Below are 15,508 nucleotides of genomic sequence, written 5' to 3'. Positions count from 1 at the left end.
ATTTTAACTGAACTCCTACTCCCCCTAAATTCCCACAGTGAGGTTTTTGGCGACCCATTTCTCTCCAAAGTTGCATTATCATTTACGATTTCGCACTTTTGATGGACCACAGTTGGAAGCGCTGATTTTTTAACTACTTACGCCGGCGTAACTAGTTTTGTTGACAAATTTTTCGCCGTAGTTCGTATAAACGAATGCCATTTGCTCCTAGGAACCGAGGCGAGGTTCGTAAATTCAAAAACTTTCGTATAATCGAAACTTCGTATAATCGAATAGCGCCATGTATTTAGCAAAGGCTTTTCACCGGGACCGCAATATCACTTCGTATAATCGAAAACTTCGTAAAATCCTGCTTCGTAAAATCAAGAGTTTACTGTATACATCTCCTTCACCACTATCTTCCAACTCATGTGGAGAACATATGAATAATTAATTATGAACATTTACAAAGTCTTCAAATGTTGAATTTGTGTCAACTATTTTGTTGATTTTATTGTACTCTGTAGGTTCATTCTCAAATATCTCACTTTCCTCCTGTTTGCTATCACCCGTAATCCCAGCCTTAATGAAGCATTTCTCAAAAATTGAGGATATTAATTCCTTCCACGAAAGGCACAGCCTGTGCATGGTCTGAAGGATGTTCCATGAGCACTTTTAATGTAGTTTTCACTATTCACTCTCCATAAAAATAATTCACTAGCTGCTTTTGATAATGCCATTTGACCAAAGAAATAATTCCCTGGTCAAAGGGTTGTAATTTACGAGTAGTGTTTGGAGGGAAGTACACAACTTTTATATTTCTTAACATAATTCCTTCAACCTCTTATTTCACTGCCCAAGTTTTTTATTTGTGCAGCCTAGATATACAGTTTCTTCTATTTTTGCTCGGTTGTTTAAAATAGATGTCAGGGTGAATGATGGTATTCCAAAGGTCACTGCTACATCTTTCTTCTGCCTGCCCTCATTGATGGCTAGGAAAATTCCTCGGAATGTGGTAATGTCAAGCAGCCGCCTTGTTTTATTTGTCGATTCCATCGTCAGCATATAATTAATTAAGTAATTTTCGTATGTTTTCATATTTTATGGCAAATAATTGAAAATACTCCTTATAATATATTTTAGAAAATTGATTTATCATTCTTATAACATATTATAACATTCTTGTTAAAGATTATAAAAAATAAATAAACACGTGACTATTGCAAAAAATAAACAAGAAACTGAGCGTAATTTGGAAATTTCGATGAATTCCCTTTCTCTAAAATACAATGCTCGTAGAGTTCCATTTAAAAACTCTGTCAGGGGCGCAAAGAAACGCTCGGTCTGCAAAATGACGTGATTTCCTTGTGAGAATGCTGGGCGAACTACTTCAGAATGCCGCGGCGACGGTAAAAAATTTCATTGCTCTACCGCGTATCAGCTAATTATTTGTCTCGTTCACCTAACATTGTCGCGCATGGAGTGATGTTCGTTCAGTATTGCTAGAAATTGACGTCCCGGACTCCCGATGGAAGTCAGATTTCGCGGCATAAATACGCACGCGAGACATATGACTGTCGCTCAGCACAATAAATTGTAAACTACGATCGTTCACGAAAAAATTACCAAGGCGGCAGTGAGAAAGTGCTACACCGGGAAATATGGGAATAAAATAATTGCAAAACTGTATTTGATTTATTTCGAGTCGCAGTAAATTCATGAAATATTTTCATTTTAGAAATGGAAGTAGCAATGCGGTTGAGTAATTCTGTCTCCATGAATGGGAGTGAAGTTAGTTGAAATATTTCCGCCGGCAAGGGATTATAGGCTGCGCTGGTCGCCTCTTTTATTAACTGAACATAGTATGTAAGCATTTACAGGAAAATAAAGCCATAAGTAATAGATAGCGAGTGCTATCGCGCAATTTTTACCATGATTCGAGAGAAAACGATGCGTTCTGTCTTCATTTAGTGTCACTTAAAATGATGGAGTGAAGTTAGTTGAAATATTTCCGCCGGCAAGGGATTATAGGCTGCGCTGGTCGCCTCTTTTATTAACTGAACATAGTATGTAAGCATTTACAGGAAAATAAAGCCATAAGTAATAGATAGCGAGTGCTATCGCGCAATTTTTACCATGATTCGAGAGAAAACGATGCGTTCTGTCTTCATTTAGTGTCACTTAAAATGATTAGGATAGTTCGTTGCCTTTTTCTTATTTACTGTTAGGTATGCTCTCATATGGAACAAAATGGCCCTAGCCAATGGTTAACGTGAAAATTACAGTAAAGGTGTAAAAGAGAAGAATAAGCGTGAAACATTTATCACTGAAAATGTCATTCCATGTTCGTTATCGCGGCCTCATTAATGGCCTCTAGTTGTCTCGGTACGAAATGCGGAGGTAGTTAGGCCGTCTCGGGGGTCTCTCATTGCTATGATATGTAGAGGTTTTACGATATAAAGAGGTTCACTATAGAGAGGTTTGCTTATAAATTTACATGTAAATCTGACGGGACCAGAGGGTTGGTACGATGTATAGAGGTTTACGATGTAAAGAGGTTCACTACATAGAGGTTTTACTGTATTTGTTTTAACTGTGGGGTCCTGTTCTCACCCTACCACAATTATTTATTACCTTAGAAATGCAAGGTATAAGTTAAAAATTATTAGACCCGCAAAAATTCTTTCAAAATTATTTATCAAATTAGATACTAACCCCATCATTAATGAAGATAGTGTTTAAGACTAAAACTATTACTATTGTAATGTTGTTTTGAACATATTTAACTATTTTGTAATTTTATAAAATGTCATTATTATTAATAAAAATTAAAAAAGAGGTCTCACATTAAAATAAATATAATTATTTCATTAATTTATTCCGTAAATGGTAATATTTAAATGATAAATAATCAGCTCTTAGACAAAAGGGTGGGGGGAAACAAAAATTATCATTTCTTTGTAACATTAAAATGAGGTTTTGTGCTTGCATAAATGGAAAAAAAGTTACCAAAAAATAAAGTTATTTCAAATTTTGAGTATTTTTTGGCCGCAAAATTGCCAACCTGACCCTGCTATTAAAAAGAAACAAAAGATGAAAAATGGTTCTTCATTCACAAGCAGTTGAGGTTATGTGCTAAAAAATGTAAAATTTAAAAAAGGGTTTTTTCCCATTTTGATCATGTTCTGGTCTGAAAACGACAAACCTGAACTCACTATATATTAAAAAAATGAAAATATAGATAAAAATCGTTATTAATTGACATGCAGTTGAGTTTATCTGCTAAAAACAATGGGGGAAAACACCAATAATTGGATTTTTTCGAATTTTGGGGATTTTCCGGAGTTAAAATGGTAAATCTAACACAGCCATTCAAAAGAACAATGAAAGATACACAAAAAAATTATTCATGGTTAAATTCAAAAAAATTATTACGTAGAAGTTTGCTAAAGATTACTTACATAACCTAAAAATTCATTAAAAAATTCAAATATTTTTCCTAAACTCAATTTTGATCCACAAACTCTGAAAAAAATTAGGGTGGTTTTGGACATTAAAATTTATGTCCATGAATTCATTCAGATTTCTCTAAGCGGAAATTTTTTTTCGAAAAAACACGTTTTTCATGATATGAGGACTGTGGGACCACCTAGGTATCTGAAAATTTTGCTAAAGGTGTCTCTAAATATCTACTTTCGATTGCTTTGAATCCCAAATAAGAATCCAGCTGAGTGCAGATCTTGCCATCCCACTCTAGCCTTTATTTAATTTTTTCAAAATTTGAATTCACTTCCAGACATACTGTATATGTACTGGCTTTCAAGCAATATGGAATGTTTTGGCTTGGGTAAGTCGCAAGAGAGCTGACTGCATGAACGGTGGGGATGGCAGATGGTCCTGTATTTATATTTGTCTGGATGGAGAGAGAAATCTAGAACCAAATTACTTATTACAGGAATATTTGTACTTCTTGTGTGTGCGTGCCTAACCAGTCCGGCAATTTGCAGAGCAGCAGACCACTGGGCCATATTCTTTTGGAAACACATGTGTTTGTCATGTATGAGCTCTCAGTTGGGGACTCTTTGAGGAGAAAATTGCAATGCGCATGAGCACTACGCAGATTTTTGTTCTTCAGAGCAAATCCACAAGGAGTTTCAGTGTGAATTTCTTATTACATATTTTTGCCCGTTCTATTTGTGTGAGTGAGTCACTGTCGTATGCAACAGCTTTATAAACGCTTCTTGTATGTGCAAGTCCCATGCAGAATTTTGTTCATCAAAGTGAATCCACAAGGAGTATGAGTGTACATTTATTATTTGTAATTTATATGTCATTGCACATGGTTGAGACCTACGCACAAATTTGTTCCCTTGGCTAATCTCCTATGTGAGTGATTGGGTTTGTGTGAGTGTTTGCTTCTGTGTTCTTTCAGTCTAAATTGCTGCCTTTCTTCCCACTGACATCTTCTCTAACTTTCACAACCTTCGCTGTTTTGCCCGAAAAGTGTACGGCCTTGGGGTTTAATCCTTTCAATTGTTAGACGGCCGCAGATCGTTCATTCTTTTATAATTTGAGGAGAGGAGTGCACGAGGGAGATCTTCCGTTGGAAGGGGAGGGGAGATTACAGCAGCATTGTAAAGGCAACAAGGGGTGAATACATACAGCTATTATTTCTTTCAGAGTGGAAATGTTACTGAATAATATGCATTTTGGAGTGGAATGTTTGGGAGGGTGGCAATACTTTCCTTCCTCCTACTAATTTCAGTGCGTGCGCTAGTTTAGGTTTGTTAGAGTTAGGCAGTCGAAAACGTGCTGGAAGTGCTTATTTCCTTCAGCTCGCTGAAAAGGGCCACTTAGTGGCCGAAATGCATACATTACACTCCCGACTATCTGGGCTAATGAAGGGGAGAGACGGCACGAATAAACGAAAAACACGGATAACCCCGACTTTCACTTAAATGTCTTGCATGTACATAATTTACCTAAAACGAACTATATATTATTATTTATGCAGTTATTCTGTTATTTTAGAGTGCTTCCTCAACTCATTGAGAGCTTTCTTCACCAGTTCGCGATCTTTTTAGCGGCATTAAAATGGTTATACACGTATTATTAATGCTCCATGTAAGACCTGGTCTCGAAAACCACACATCCGTGACTGTGTGATCACTTGGGTTATGACTTTTTTGTAACCCCATGTTCCTGTGCTATGAATTGATGAACTTTTGTTCAAAACTAAAGAATAAGACATTATTTCTGTTTTCTTTTTAAAAAAGGTCACCCCCAACCCAAAAAACTACTTTTACCACATAAACGTATTCGCTGAAAAAATCACTTTGTAGCAGTTTTTTAAGTTTTGATAATCAATTAAATTATAAGGATGCAATTTTATAACACTTATGTATTAACACACCTCTGTGCAATGGCGTAGCGAGGGGGGGAGGTCCTGACCAACCCCTACCACCGAAATATAAATCACAATTATTTATCTTCATAAAAAATGGAAATTTAGGCAGTTGACAAACAAAATATTGAAAAATCATTCATTTATAAAATATTTCTTTCACAAATGAAGTTATTTTGATTATAAAAAGTGTCGAAAGTAGTTTAAAATAGAACTTAGAACCGCATTTATCTAAAAATCCCCCCTAACATAGTTCATGGCTACCCCACTGGATCTGCCCAACTGTCTGAGATTAATCTACAATTTTTGAGTAGTGAGGTCTTTTTTCTGGTAAAAGAATAAATGAAAAAATAGCTAGTATTGGAATTCCACCTGACATAACTTAAGGTATTTTCTGAAACTTTACTTTAGAAAATCTTCCAGTTTCTTCAAAAAAAACAGAAAACCTGAGTTAAATGAAATATAAATTTCATGTCATCCAGCTGATTCAGTAATCTCTTCTTTACCATTGTTGAATTTCATTTTTAGCTGTTCATAATTATTTGCAAGTTAAGGAATAAATGGATATTCAATGTTGGGAGATGTCTTTTTCCAGCCTTTATATCAACTCACCAACCTGTCTGTTTGTCTTGTACAAATCTTGTAACTCAAATTTGACTCACTTCCTATGAAGCAAAAACGCTGAAATTTTGCACACTTCTTCATTTCCGATGACAATACATGAAAATATAACTTTTTCTCTCCAACCCCCCTTTAACCACCCCCCAGTCAACCTATAGCCCCCCTATACGTCACTTTTGGTTTTTCGGGGTCACTGAGTTTTTTTGCTTTGTGTCATATATAAACGTTGCTCATCCCCTGTAATCTAAATATAAAGGCTGGTTTTAAAAAAAAAATTTTTTATAAGAGCTTATTTCCTTCAATTTCACTATCCATTACTAAGTGAAAAACTGGATCAAGAACATGGCGCTGATAGGCAATGAGTTGCGGCTTTCCTAATTTCTTTTCCGCAAACTCTTAACAACCGAAATATTGAATATTGAAAAATCATTCATTTATAAAATATTTCTTTCACAAATGAAGTTATTTTGATTATAAAAAGTGTCGAAAGTAGTTTAAAATAGAACTTAGAACCGCATTTATCTAAAAATCCCCCCTAACGTAGTTCATGGCTACCCCACTGGAAAAGTGAAAAACTGGATCAAGAACATGGCGCTGATAGGCAATGAGTTGCGGCTTTCCTAATTTCTTTTCAGCAAACTCTGAACAACCGATGGCAACGCCTTTATTTCTTCCAGTATTCACATTTGTAGTGTTAGCAACAATCATCTTTACACTTTTCCATAAATTTTTCCATTTGTCTCGATTCTAATTTCCATTCTTTTTTTAATTAAATTTTTTTTTTCACTGTAGCATTTTCTTCATTTCTTCTTTTATTGAAACGCCTTCTTTAATAGTGGATCTGTAAATACCAGATTGTGAAAGCATATCCAGATTAATGCCATCTTGAAATAGCTGTTTACAAACTGCTGATGCTTTGCTGCTTGATAAATTTAAAATTTTGGTTTTGCTGTACTTCTTTTGCTTGTGGATTCTTCTTATTCGGACTCTTGATATTCACTCTCAGTCTCTGATACACAAGCTGGCATTATTGTTGCATTTGCTGTTGAGGAAGTAGATGCCGAAGGCATTTTTCTTCTTTTGGATGGATGGAGAGATTCATTACTGCCTGCCTTTTCAGTAGAATTACCTACTTTTCCTTTACTCTCAATTTTTGGATGATATAACTTTCTAACCTCACTGCACAGCCATTCACCATTATCTTTTGTTATGTCAAATACTTCACTCAAAGAATAGTATTTTCCTCGCTCTATACATTCATCATAGGTTTTAGCATATGTCCTAGTTTTGATTGTACTACTTGATTTGATAAAGTTAGGAAATTTAATTTCTTTCGCCACACACTTATAACTTCTTTCATAATCTCTTTCACTCGTTCCTTCCTTCTTTTGATAGATGTTCCAAGGGTTTAATAGCGGCCAAAAACTTGCATTTTCAGTGGTATCCTGCTATTCTTTTCCAGTGACTGTTCTTCTAGCGGAGCAGTTCTTCTTTTCCTATTTGAGTCTTGATGTTGAGTAAGATTCTTCTCCCAGATCTTCTTGTTCCTTTCAATCGTAGTTACACTTACCTTATGAGACATTACGATTTCAAATTGCAGTTGGAGACTTGGAACAAATTAATAAGAAATTAAGAATAAGAATTAATAAGAAGATCACAAACGTATACAGTTATATACTTAAAAATTTGAGAATGTTATAGAACTTTCTGGACACTTCTTTTAAGTAATATAAAATTCAATACTGCCATAGAAGACTTCTTACAAACATCCAGACTACTCTATAGAGTTCCATCATACAGATTGAGATCTTTGAAGAACGTTTTGACAATATTCTAGAAAGAACATTGATATACCTTGTACATGGCTGAAATTCTAATTAGCAATTTCTTGTTTGGGGTGGCCTTTTAAAAAATAGAACAAAACTAAGACTTCTGACGTTATTTTTTGGGCAAAGTTCATCCTTTTGCGGCACAGGAAATCAAATATTATGCAAAAAGTCATAACCCTAGAGATCACGGATACAGAGAAGTTCTTTTTCTCACGAATTCTACAAAATCACAAACAGCAAATTTTATGCAAAAAGTCAAAAAGTCATAACCCTAGTGATCACGGATACAGAAAAGTTCTCTCAGGTTACAACCCAAAACCCAAGGTCACTTCAGCGAGGTCCTTCAGCCTTGCGAAGGTGTCCCTTCGGTGGTGTGTGCTTGTGTCTGTGGTAGTCCCCGGAGTGGAAGTATTTCCCGTAACCTGCCACAGGAGGGCATTCTGGTGAAGTGTTTTTCTGTCTTATTCCTTCGACGAGTGGAGTCAAATTTTACAGCCATTTGAGAACCCTTTTTGAATCAGCTATCTATAGAGGCCTTAGAGCTCATTTCCCCCGTTATCTATTCCATTTGAAATTGTATTTCCTACCAATAATCAAAAGGGAGTATTGAAACTGGCCAAGGTTATACCAAATAAAGCTTTGTGGAATATACAAAATTATCATTACATTTATACCCTGTAAGGTCCATATCCAACAGAGATCCACTACGTTAAACCATTTGTGCATGTGAATGCTAAGAAAAATATTAGATATTTTATGAAAACAACCTTTGGTTGTTTGTATCCATAAATCTCTAAGCCCATGCAGAGGAAAATATGATAATTATAACTCATGGTTACCACATTCGCGATGTCCACAGCAGTGCAAGGTTTCACATCTGGGAATAATTGCATGGCAATCTTGCCAGTTTTTTGCTCTGAAATTCTTCAGTCTTTCCAGCTCATTTTCCATGGTCACTCCTGTATGCTTACAGCACTCTTTCTCCATGGAACTTACACTCTCATCTGAGTTGGTAATGGGATTCCTTTCAATCCTTTTACCACATTCACAGCATAAAGAACTCCTCAGTGATATCTTGGGATCCTCTTCTGTTTTGAGCTAAAGATTTTTAAATGGAAATAAATTCATCAATAAAATTGTAGACATTTTTTTAATGTTAATAATGAGGAAGAAGAATTCCTCACATTAAAAATATTACTCATGGCTACATAAAATTGAACAAATGAGAGAGAAAGAATGAGAGGCATAAAAACCATGAATCATTAGCCATGGAGAGAAAAAAGGAAGGCCATGAATGAATGTGTGTGCAAGTGTCAAAAACTAAATGATTATTTTTCATCAAAAGTAATATATAACCTTAGTAAGTTAGTCTTGAAAATGACGGTATAAACGCCGAAACTAGTTGACAGCTAAAAATAAAAGTTTAAGGAGTAGTACTGGGTTTTGTTCCACCATAATATTTAACCCTTTCCCTACGAAGGCCGTGTTCCCACTGTTTGAATTTTCCGATGCTAAAGGCCGAAGGCCATGTTTCCACGGCTTAAATTTTTCAATGCTTAAGGCCAAAGGCTGTGTTTTCACGGCTTTGCGGTCAAGCATGCCAAGTGGGTCCCAAGTGCCATTAGGATTCCTAGGCGCATGAGGTCCAACCCTTTCTTATTGTCCGTATGGGGATTATCTCGGCCCATTCCGGCACTTAATGTCCCACTCAAGGAAGGTGCTCATGGTCACTTATTTGTTTACAAGTTAGAATAACTAAAAACGTACATGTTGCATTTATTGTATATCAATGCTAAGAATTACATTCTGGATGATCTGCTGATTGGTTCCAAATTTTAAATGGAACTCTAGCATTCATATTAATGGAGATCATCATCACCTAGAACAAATTTTGGAGACGTTAAGGTTAGATGTTTAATTGTTATTTTAAAACTTACTAGCAAATTATAGGAGCGATATTGTTATGATTTACATCTAAAGTATTTGTTGGTCTATGATAAAATGCCCTTTTGCTGAAAACCCTAAAAATAACCGTAGAACTTCGTTTAAAAGTTTTACAGGCATTGCAAAATGAAAGGTTTTCACTGATGAACTGACATTTGCTGCAATAGTAGCAATTAAAAAAAATTAAAATCGCACTAGTAACAATAAACTGACCGCAAAAGTATGCCGTGATGGGCTGCCTTCGGGAAAAGTGTCCAGGGTTATATTTGCCCCGTTGTGGAGGAAAGGGTCCGGCACCCCACTAGGCAAGGTCATTAAGTGGACAAAGCGACTTACTGGACAATTCCTTGCCGAGAAACAACTCCCGACAGGGCGAAAAAGAAATGCTCAAAGCCTTCGTACAGCCAAAACCAACTTTCCGTGAAGGAGCCCGGCATGAAAGGGTTAACATTCCCACAGCAAAAATTTGAATGCTTTTATGAGATTAGTTTATATCATTAAAAACCACATCACAGTCATAGGTAAATTAAGCAATACCAATTTATACGGACACAAATGCACATTGCCTCACCTCCATGAAATGTTTATCACAAGGAGTATTTCCCACATCTCTGGCATGCCTTCCTCCCTGAAGAGCACGAAAAAAACAATAAGATTTACTTTTCAAAGTCACTATCGGTTTATGCCACATATACACAATAAAAGAACTTAACGTGAAAATTTAACTCTTATTGAAGTCTGATCAATTCTTTGATACATTATGTTGACAAAATTAAGTAGAAAGATTAACTAGGAGATAATTTACCTTTTTATCTTTAGAACCTTTTTCTTCTTGAGCCTTTTGGTCAAGATCTCCAATCTCTTGCTTAACTCTCACGTAAAATTCGCTGGTGTACGGCTCAAACTTAGATTTCATTCTTTTTAAGAATGTTGACTTGGGTGAGTAATCAATCAGTGAAATGATATCACGAATAGATTTACGGTAATTGATTGAGCTTTCCACCGTTGAACTTCTGTTACGAACCGATTTCAGCCGACGACAGGGAGATGGCTTTGTTTTTTCCGACGGTCCTACCGAATCCTCTTTTGCATCAATCTTGCTATTTTTGCACAGATTTTTTCGGTCACATCCTAAATTTGATGAACGGCCTTTACTATTTACATCGCGGGAATCAACTGCATGTTTTTGGAGAGCACTGTAATCAGTAGCAGGCTCAGCGCAAGACGATAGTTCTTCATTAACTTGCCGCGGACTGCTTCTCTTCGACCAATTCTTAGATCTGTCATTTCCAGATGTGAACTTGGCGGCTGTTCCCCTGGATGGACATGTATAATAATCAAAACTAACATACACATACAGTATAAAATGTTGTTAAGCTCTGATAAATACCGTAATTTCTTCTTCAAGTATTTTATTTCTGCCTCTATTTGTGAGGAGTGTGATTCTAGCTTTTCCAGAAGAAGCTTGTTTTTACTTCTCAGGTGTTGAATCCTTTTTTGGGGAGACATAGCGACAATTGGCAGACACGAGTTGGATAACCTTAGAAAGTTTCAAGTAAAATGACGTTTCGCACGATAATAGGAAATTTAACTTTAATACAGCTCCTAATATATAAACCAAACGCCAAAGCTAAAGTTCAAATTACCTCGCCCGATTAGTGTTAAGTTGCCATATTTGAAAGTTGTTTTGTTTTCATTGACAGTTGAAAATCGACGGTCTGTAACAGCGAATTTCAGATCATTTCGTTGGTTTTGGTTAGTTTCTTTAAAAGTTCACCTTTCTTCTTTGTAAAAACATTTAAACATTTTTATCTGTTGTAGGTAGTTTTTATTATATAGCATGTAGTGTAAACTACTTAAGAATTTGGCTTTAACCGTCATTTCGTGCCCAATTGTGATCATTGAAGTAATATATAAAATTCTGTTTAGATAATTAGGTGGTTAACTCTGCTGATAGTGTTGTTATCACCCTTGTGCTCAATCCCTTTTTCTGTGGTTATGATTGTATGTGCTCTTGATATGTGTAATCTTTTCTTTCCTTCGTATATGTGATGTAGTGGAATAGCGAGCAATATCCCATTTGCACTTTTTGGTTTACGCATTTATTTATTTATAAAGATTTTTATTTTTGGAATATCCGTCACAGGTAAGGCTTTTTTTTCAAGTTTCAGGTTATACCTCTTTGGTTTGGAATGAACGCTTTACCATATTCTGCATGTTGCTTAAATGACTCTCAAAACCGTTGCAGATGCGACTTGATTGGCGTTTAAAAACCTTCACAAGAAACAATGAATTTCTCTCCGTTTGGTGGGCACTTTCCAGCCTCTCTTCCGTCCATGCACCAGTTCGCTGCTAAGTTCACCAACGAGGGAGGCTCTGGTGCTCTACAGGCCCAGGGTGTCGCCTCTGGTACCATGGTGGTCACTGGAGGGGCCGATGGTGCAGCCGCTGGTATTCAGTATCTGAGACCCGAGCATGGATCTCCTCCTGCCCACTTTGGCGCTTCTAACCAAGTGGCAGCAACCATGGGAGTCAGAAGAGATGCTGGTGTCGTTACGAACGTGGCCGGGAGTGGCAGTGGGGTCTCTGGAAAGTATTCTCACACACATCATCCACAGATCATAGGCTGGGGTGAGGTGCCTGCGGTTGCCGTGCACCATTTCACTGCCCATGGGGTTGAAGCAACTACCGTTGCTAATAAGTCGACTGCTACCAACTACGTTGCAACTCAGGTGGGAAATGCCGGTGTCAACTTACAGCAAAATCAGGCGCGACCTCCTGCTTCCAGCCCGCCGACTTCTTGGACGCGTACCATTGTGCAGAATGCTTCAACTATGACGACTGGTGAGTGTGTATACCGTATTTTGCCATGAAAGTTTTTCTTTTCGCACCAATAGTCTATTCACTAATTCTTAAGACTAAATAAAGAAAATTTCTATTGTAACTAGACCCCTGTTCGGTTAGTGCTTACCGATGGCTAGATTCATCCTATATGAACCGAAGTTCTTGAGAACTTGACCCTTAAGTCCATGATTAATGTTTGTAGTTATTTCCAATCAATTGAAATATATACAATTACTTAGCAGTAATTTTCTGCATATTGGTGGACCGCCCCATAGAGAGGCTCTGCTTTGTGTTAAACTATTATCTTATTTGGTGATCAACTGCAATCGTGCCTTAATAGCATTGTTTGGTTGAAGACCAATCTTTTTTTTTCTTGTTTTTTTTTTTTCGTGTAACTTAGCTGGGGTGCCATGGTTTAACCAGGTATGATCAGCTTTGGCGAACTTCAATGAATCCATTAATCAGTTTATTTGTCATTGAATGATATAAATCACAATAGACATTGTTAAAAGGTATACATCTACATACAGAAATAAAAGGAAAAGGCAATACGAAACAAAATTGATGCATAAAACTATGTACGAGTCAGGTATTACAAATATATTACAATATTAATTAACCCTTTAGTCACAAAGACCTTCAAAATCCCCGGACAAGTATTCTTCAATTGAATACAGGGGTTTCCTGCTCAACCATTTCTGGGCCATGTTTTAAAAATTATTTGTCTTTTAATTTCACCTCCCTTGGCAGTATGTTGTATGCCCTAATAGCCATGTTTTAAAAAATTATTTTTGGTCTTTGACAGTCTATAGAATGGTGTATCCAGGTCTTCTTTATGCCTGGTGTGGTGTGTGTGTGTACTTCAGACCTACGCGTCAAAGTTGTAAGGTTGTCTTTGACAAATTTTAGTAGCTCATATATGTAGAGAGAATACACAGTCATAATTCCTGATTGAAGGAAGAAAGGCTTGCAGTGATCCTCATGCTTTAAATTGAATAGTGTCCTTATGGCTTTCTTTTGTAAGAACACCACCTTACTTGCCCTGGGAGAATTACCCCACAATATAATTCCGTAGCAATGTGACTTTGAAAAAATGCATAATACACATTCATCAATACTGTCTTTGATGCAGTAGGTTTTAGTTTTCGGAGAAGATACAGAACTCTACTGATTTTATTACATGTTTTATCGATATGGGTATCCCATGACAGCCTCTGGTCTAGGTGAAAACCCAGGACATTGACTGAATCTATTTCATTAACACTAGAATGCCGGGAAATTTGTATCCCCTAGAATGCCGGGAGGGTGTCATTTTGACACCCATGTTTTTATATGCATGTTACGTTGCAGATTAGTTTTATTTCGAAGTCAATAGTGTCAACTTTTGTTTAATACTGATGCTTTGCCCTAATATTAAAAAAAAAACTTAATATTTTAAAAGAGTACCATTGATTTAAAAAAAATACTCTCTTGGAATTCATCGAAAAGATTGCGCTGAAACGTCGGAGGACGCATGAAAGTGTAATAATACCTACCTATATACATTGAATACTTTTTTATAAGTATTTATTGTTCACTGTAATTGGTTAAATTTCATGTACATAAACCAATTAAAATGAATGTGACAGGATTGTTATTCTTTTTATTATTATTGCTAACTTTTTTCATCAATTTTTCGTCATAGAATGTAGAAGTGCGCTTCAAAAGATGAAAATTAAAATAAAAGCATTGCGGCCACAAAACTACGAAATTTTTAAAAATAAAATACAAAAACTTCGTATGAACCCAAAAAGAAATCGAATGTTTCTTAAAGTATTCTGGGAAGAAAAAACAGGCAATCGCCTGGTTCTAGTTCTGACCAAATATTTCCGCCCCATGTGATCAATAATATCTACTTCAAAGTTTATCTCATTACAACACCTTACTGTTTCGGGCGATTTGTTAGAGTTGTTACTAATGTCAATATGAGGGCGAATAGATCATAGAACAAGAAAACATTTTTTTCTCTATGCCCTGATGAACAGTAAGTGTTACGTCACCATTTTTGTTCAAATTAGTTGATTACAACTCTTTCCGAGAAGCTTTTATCTCACGAGGTATTTCCTTTCTTCCCTTATTTACGGTTCCCGAAAGGCAAGTACCCTTTTGTTTCGAGTAGAGCTAGCAAAAGTGATGTGAAACAAATGCCAGTGGTTACATTCCTGCCCTTTCTTACATACGTTTCAATACAACATGATCTGAAACGCGATCGCCAGCTATCGAGAGCCGTCCTTGACGCCTCTGGTCAATCTGGAAGTTAATGGAATCAGTTTACCAAATACATACTGTCTTTATATACTGCAAACCAGTATTTATGCCCATACTTATCAGGCTTTGATGCCATGAATTGCTTGAATGGACATCTAGCTTTGCTTGAAAACAGCTGTTCGTCAATGGTTATGTTAGGCCCAGGTTATAATTCCTCAGCATGGCCATCTCCTTCTTACGATCTTGAACAAGGCGTTGACGTCGCCTTGAAGTCTACCCAGCGCCCCTTCCACGTCGGCACACCATGTCACGACCACGCACAATTTCTTTTCTGTCCGATAACCAGTGCAGATCCAGTAACTCAATTATGTGTATATGCATATTGTAAAATAAATATTTGTGTCTTTCGTGATTGAATTACTAAACTGAAATATACAAAAGACTGAAACTGACCGTGCTCACTATTTTCATCATTTTAGGATGATCTTAATTGCACCTCCTGTGCAACCCAATCGTTTTCCGACTCAATATCTGCATCAGACCCTTTCTCCGACACGTCTCCAGAGATATCGTCTAGTATTGCAATACTTTGCTCTGTCGTAACACGTCTATGCAGTGCCATTATCAAGACAGAACTGTC

The 15,508-nt window shown here is 36.5% G+C and overlaps 2 protein-coding genes across 6 annotated transcripts in view; one reads left to right on the top strand and one right to left on the bottom strand.

The window, feature by feature from the left end:
* Positions 1–11,463, bottom strand: part of LOC124156630 — a 37,447-nt gene extending 25,984 nt beyond the window's left edge. Inside the window, exons 1-5 of the mRNA XM_046531287.1 lie at positions 11,424–11,463; positions 11,168–11,317; positions 10,583–11,093; positions 10,349–10,405; positions 8,673–8,931 (exon numbers count right to left, since the gene is read on the bottom strand). Of these exons, the coding sequence (XP_046387243.1) occupies positions 8,673–8,931; positions 10,349–10,405; positions 10,583–11,093; positions 11,168–11,286 (946 nt within the window). The 5' untranslated portion in view covers positions 11,287–11,317; positions 11,424–11,463. The remainder of the gene's footprint in view (positions 1–8,672; positions 8,932–10,348; positions 10,406–10,582; positions 11,094–11,167; positions 11,318–11,423) is intronic.
* LOC124156628 (zinc finger protein 784-like) overlaps positions 11,445–15,508 on the top strand; it is a 116,858-nt gene continuing 112,794 nt past the window's right edge. For 2 of the 5 annotated variants that reach the window (XM_046531286.1, XM_046531282.1), the window contains exons 1-3: positions 11,445–11,532; positions 11,835–11,923; positions 12,026–12,621. In XM_046531286.1, the coding sequence (XP_046387242.1) occupies positions 12,066–12,621 (556 nt within the window). In that variant the 5' untranslated portion in view covers positions 11,445–11,532; positions 11,835–11,923; positions 12,026–12,065. Of the gene's footprint in view, positions 11,595–11,834; positions 11,924–12,025; positions 12,622–15,508 lie in introns of all 5 variants that reach the window. The other 3 variants (XM_046531283.1, XM_046531284.1, XM_046531285.1) reach the window with 3 other exon arrangements.

Source organism: Ischnura elegans, chromosome 3 (genome assembly GCF_921293095.1).
Source record: "Ischnura elegans chromosome 3, ioIscEleg1.1, whole genome shotgun sequence".
Lineage (NCBI taxonomy): Eukaryota > Metazoa > Arthropoda > Insecta > Odonata > Coenagrionidae > Ischnura > Ischnura elegans.
This window is presented reverse-complemented; position numbering and strand designations above follow the sequence as displayed.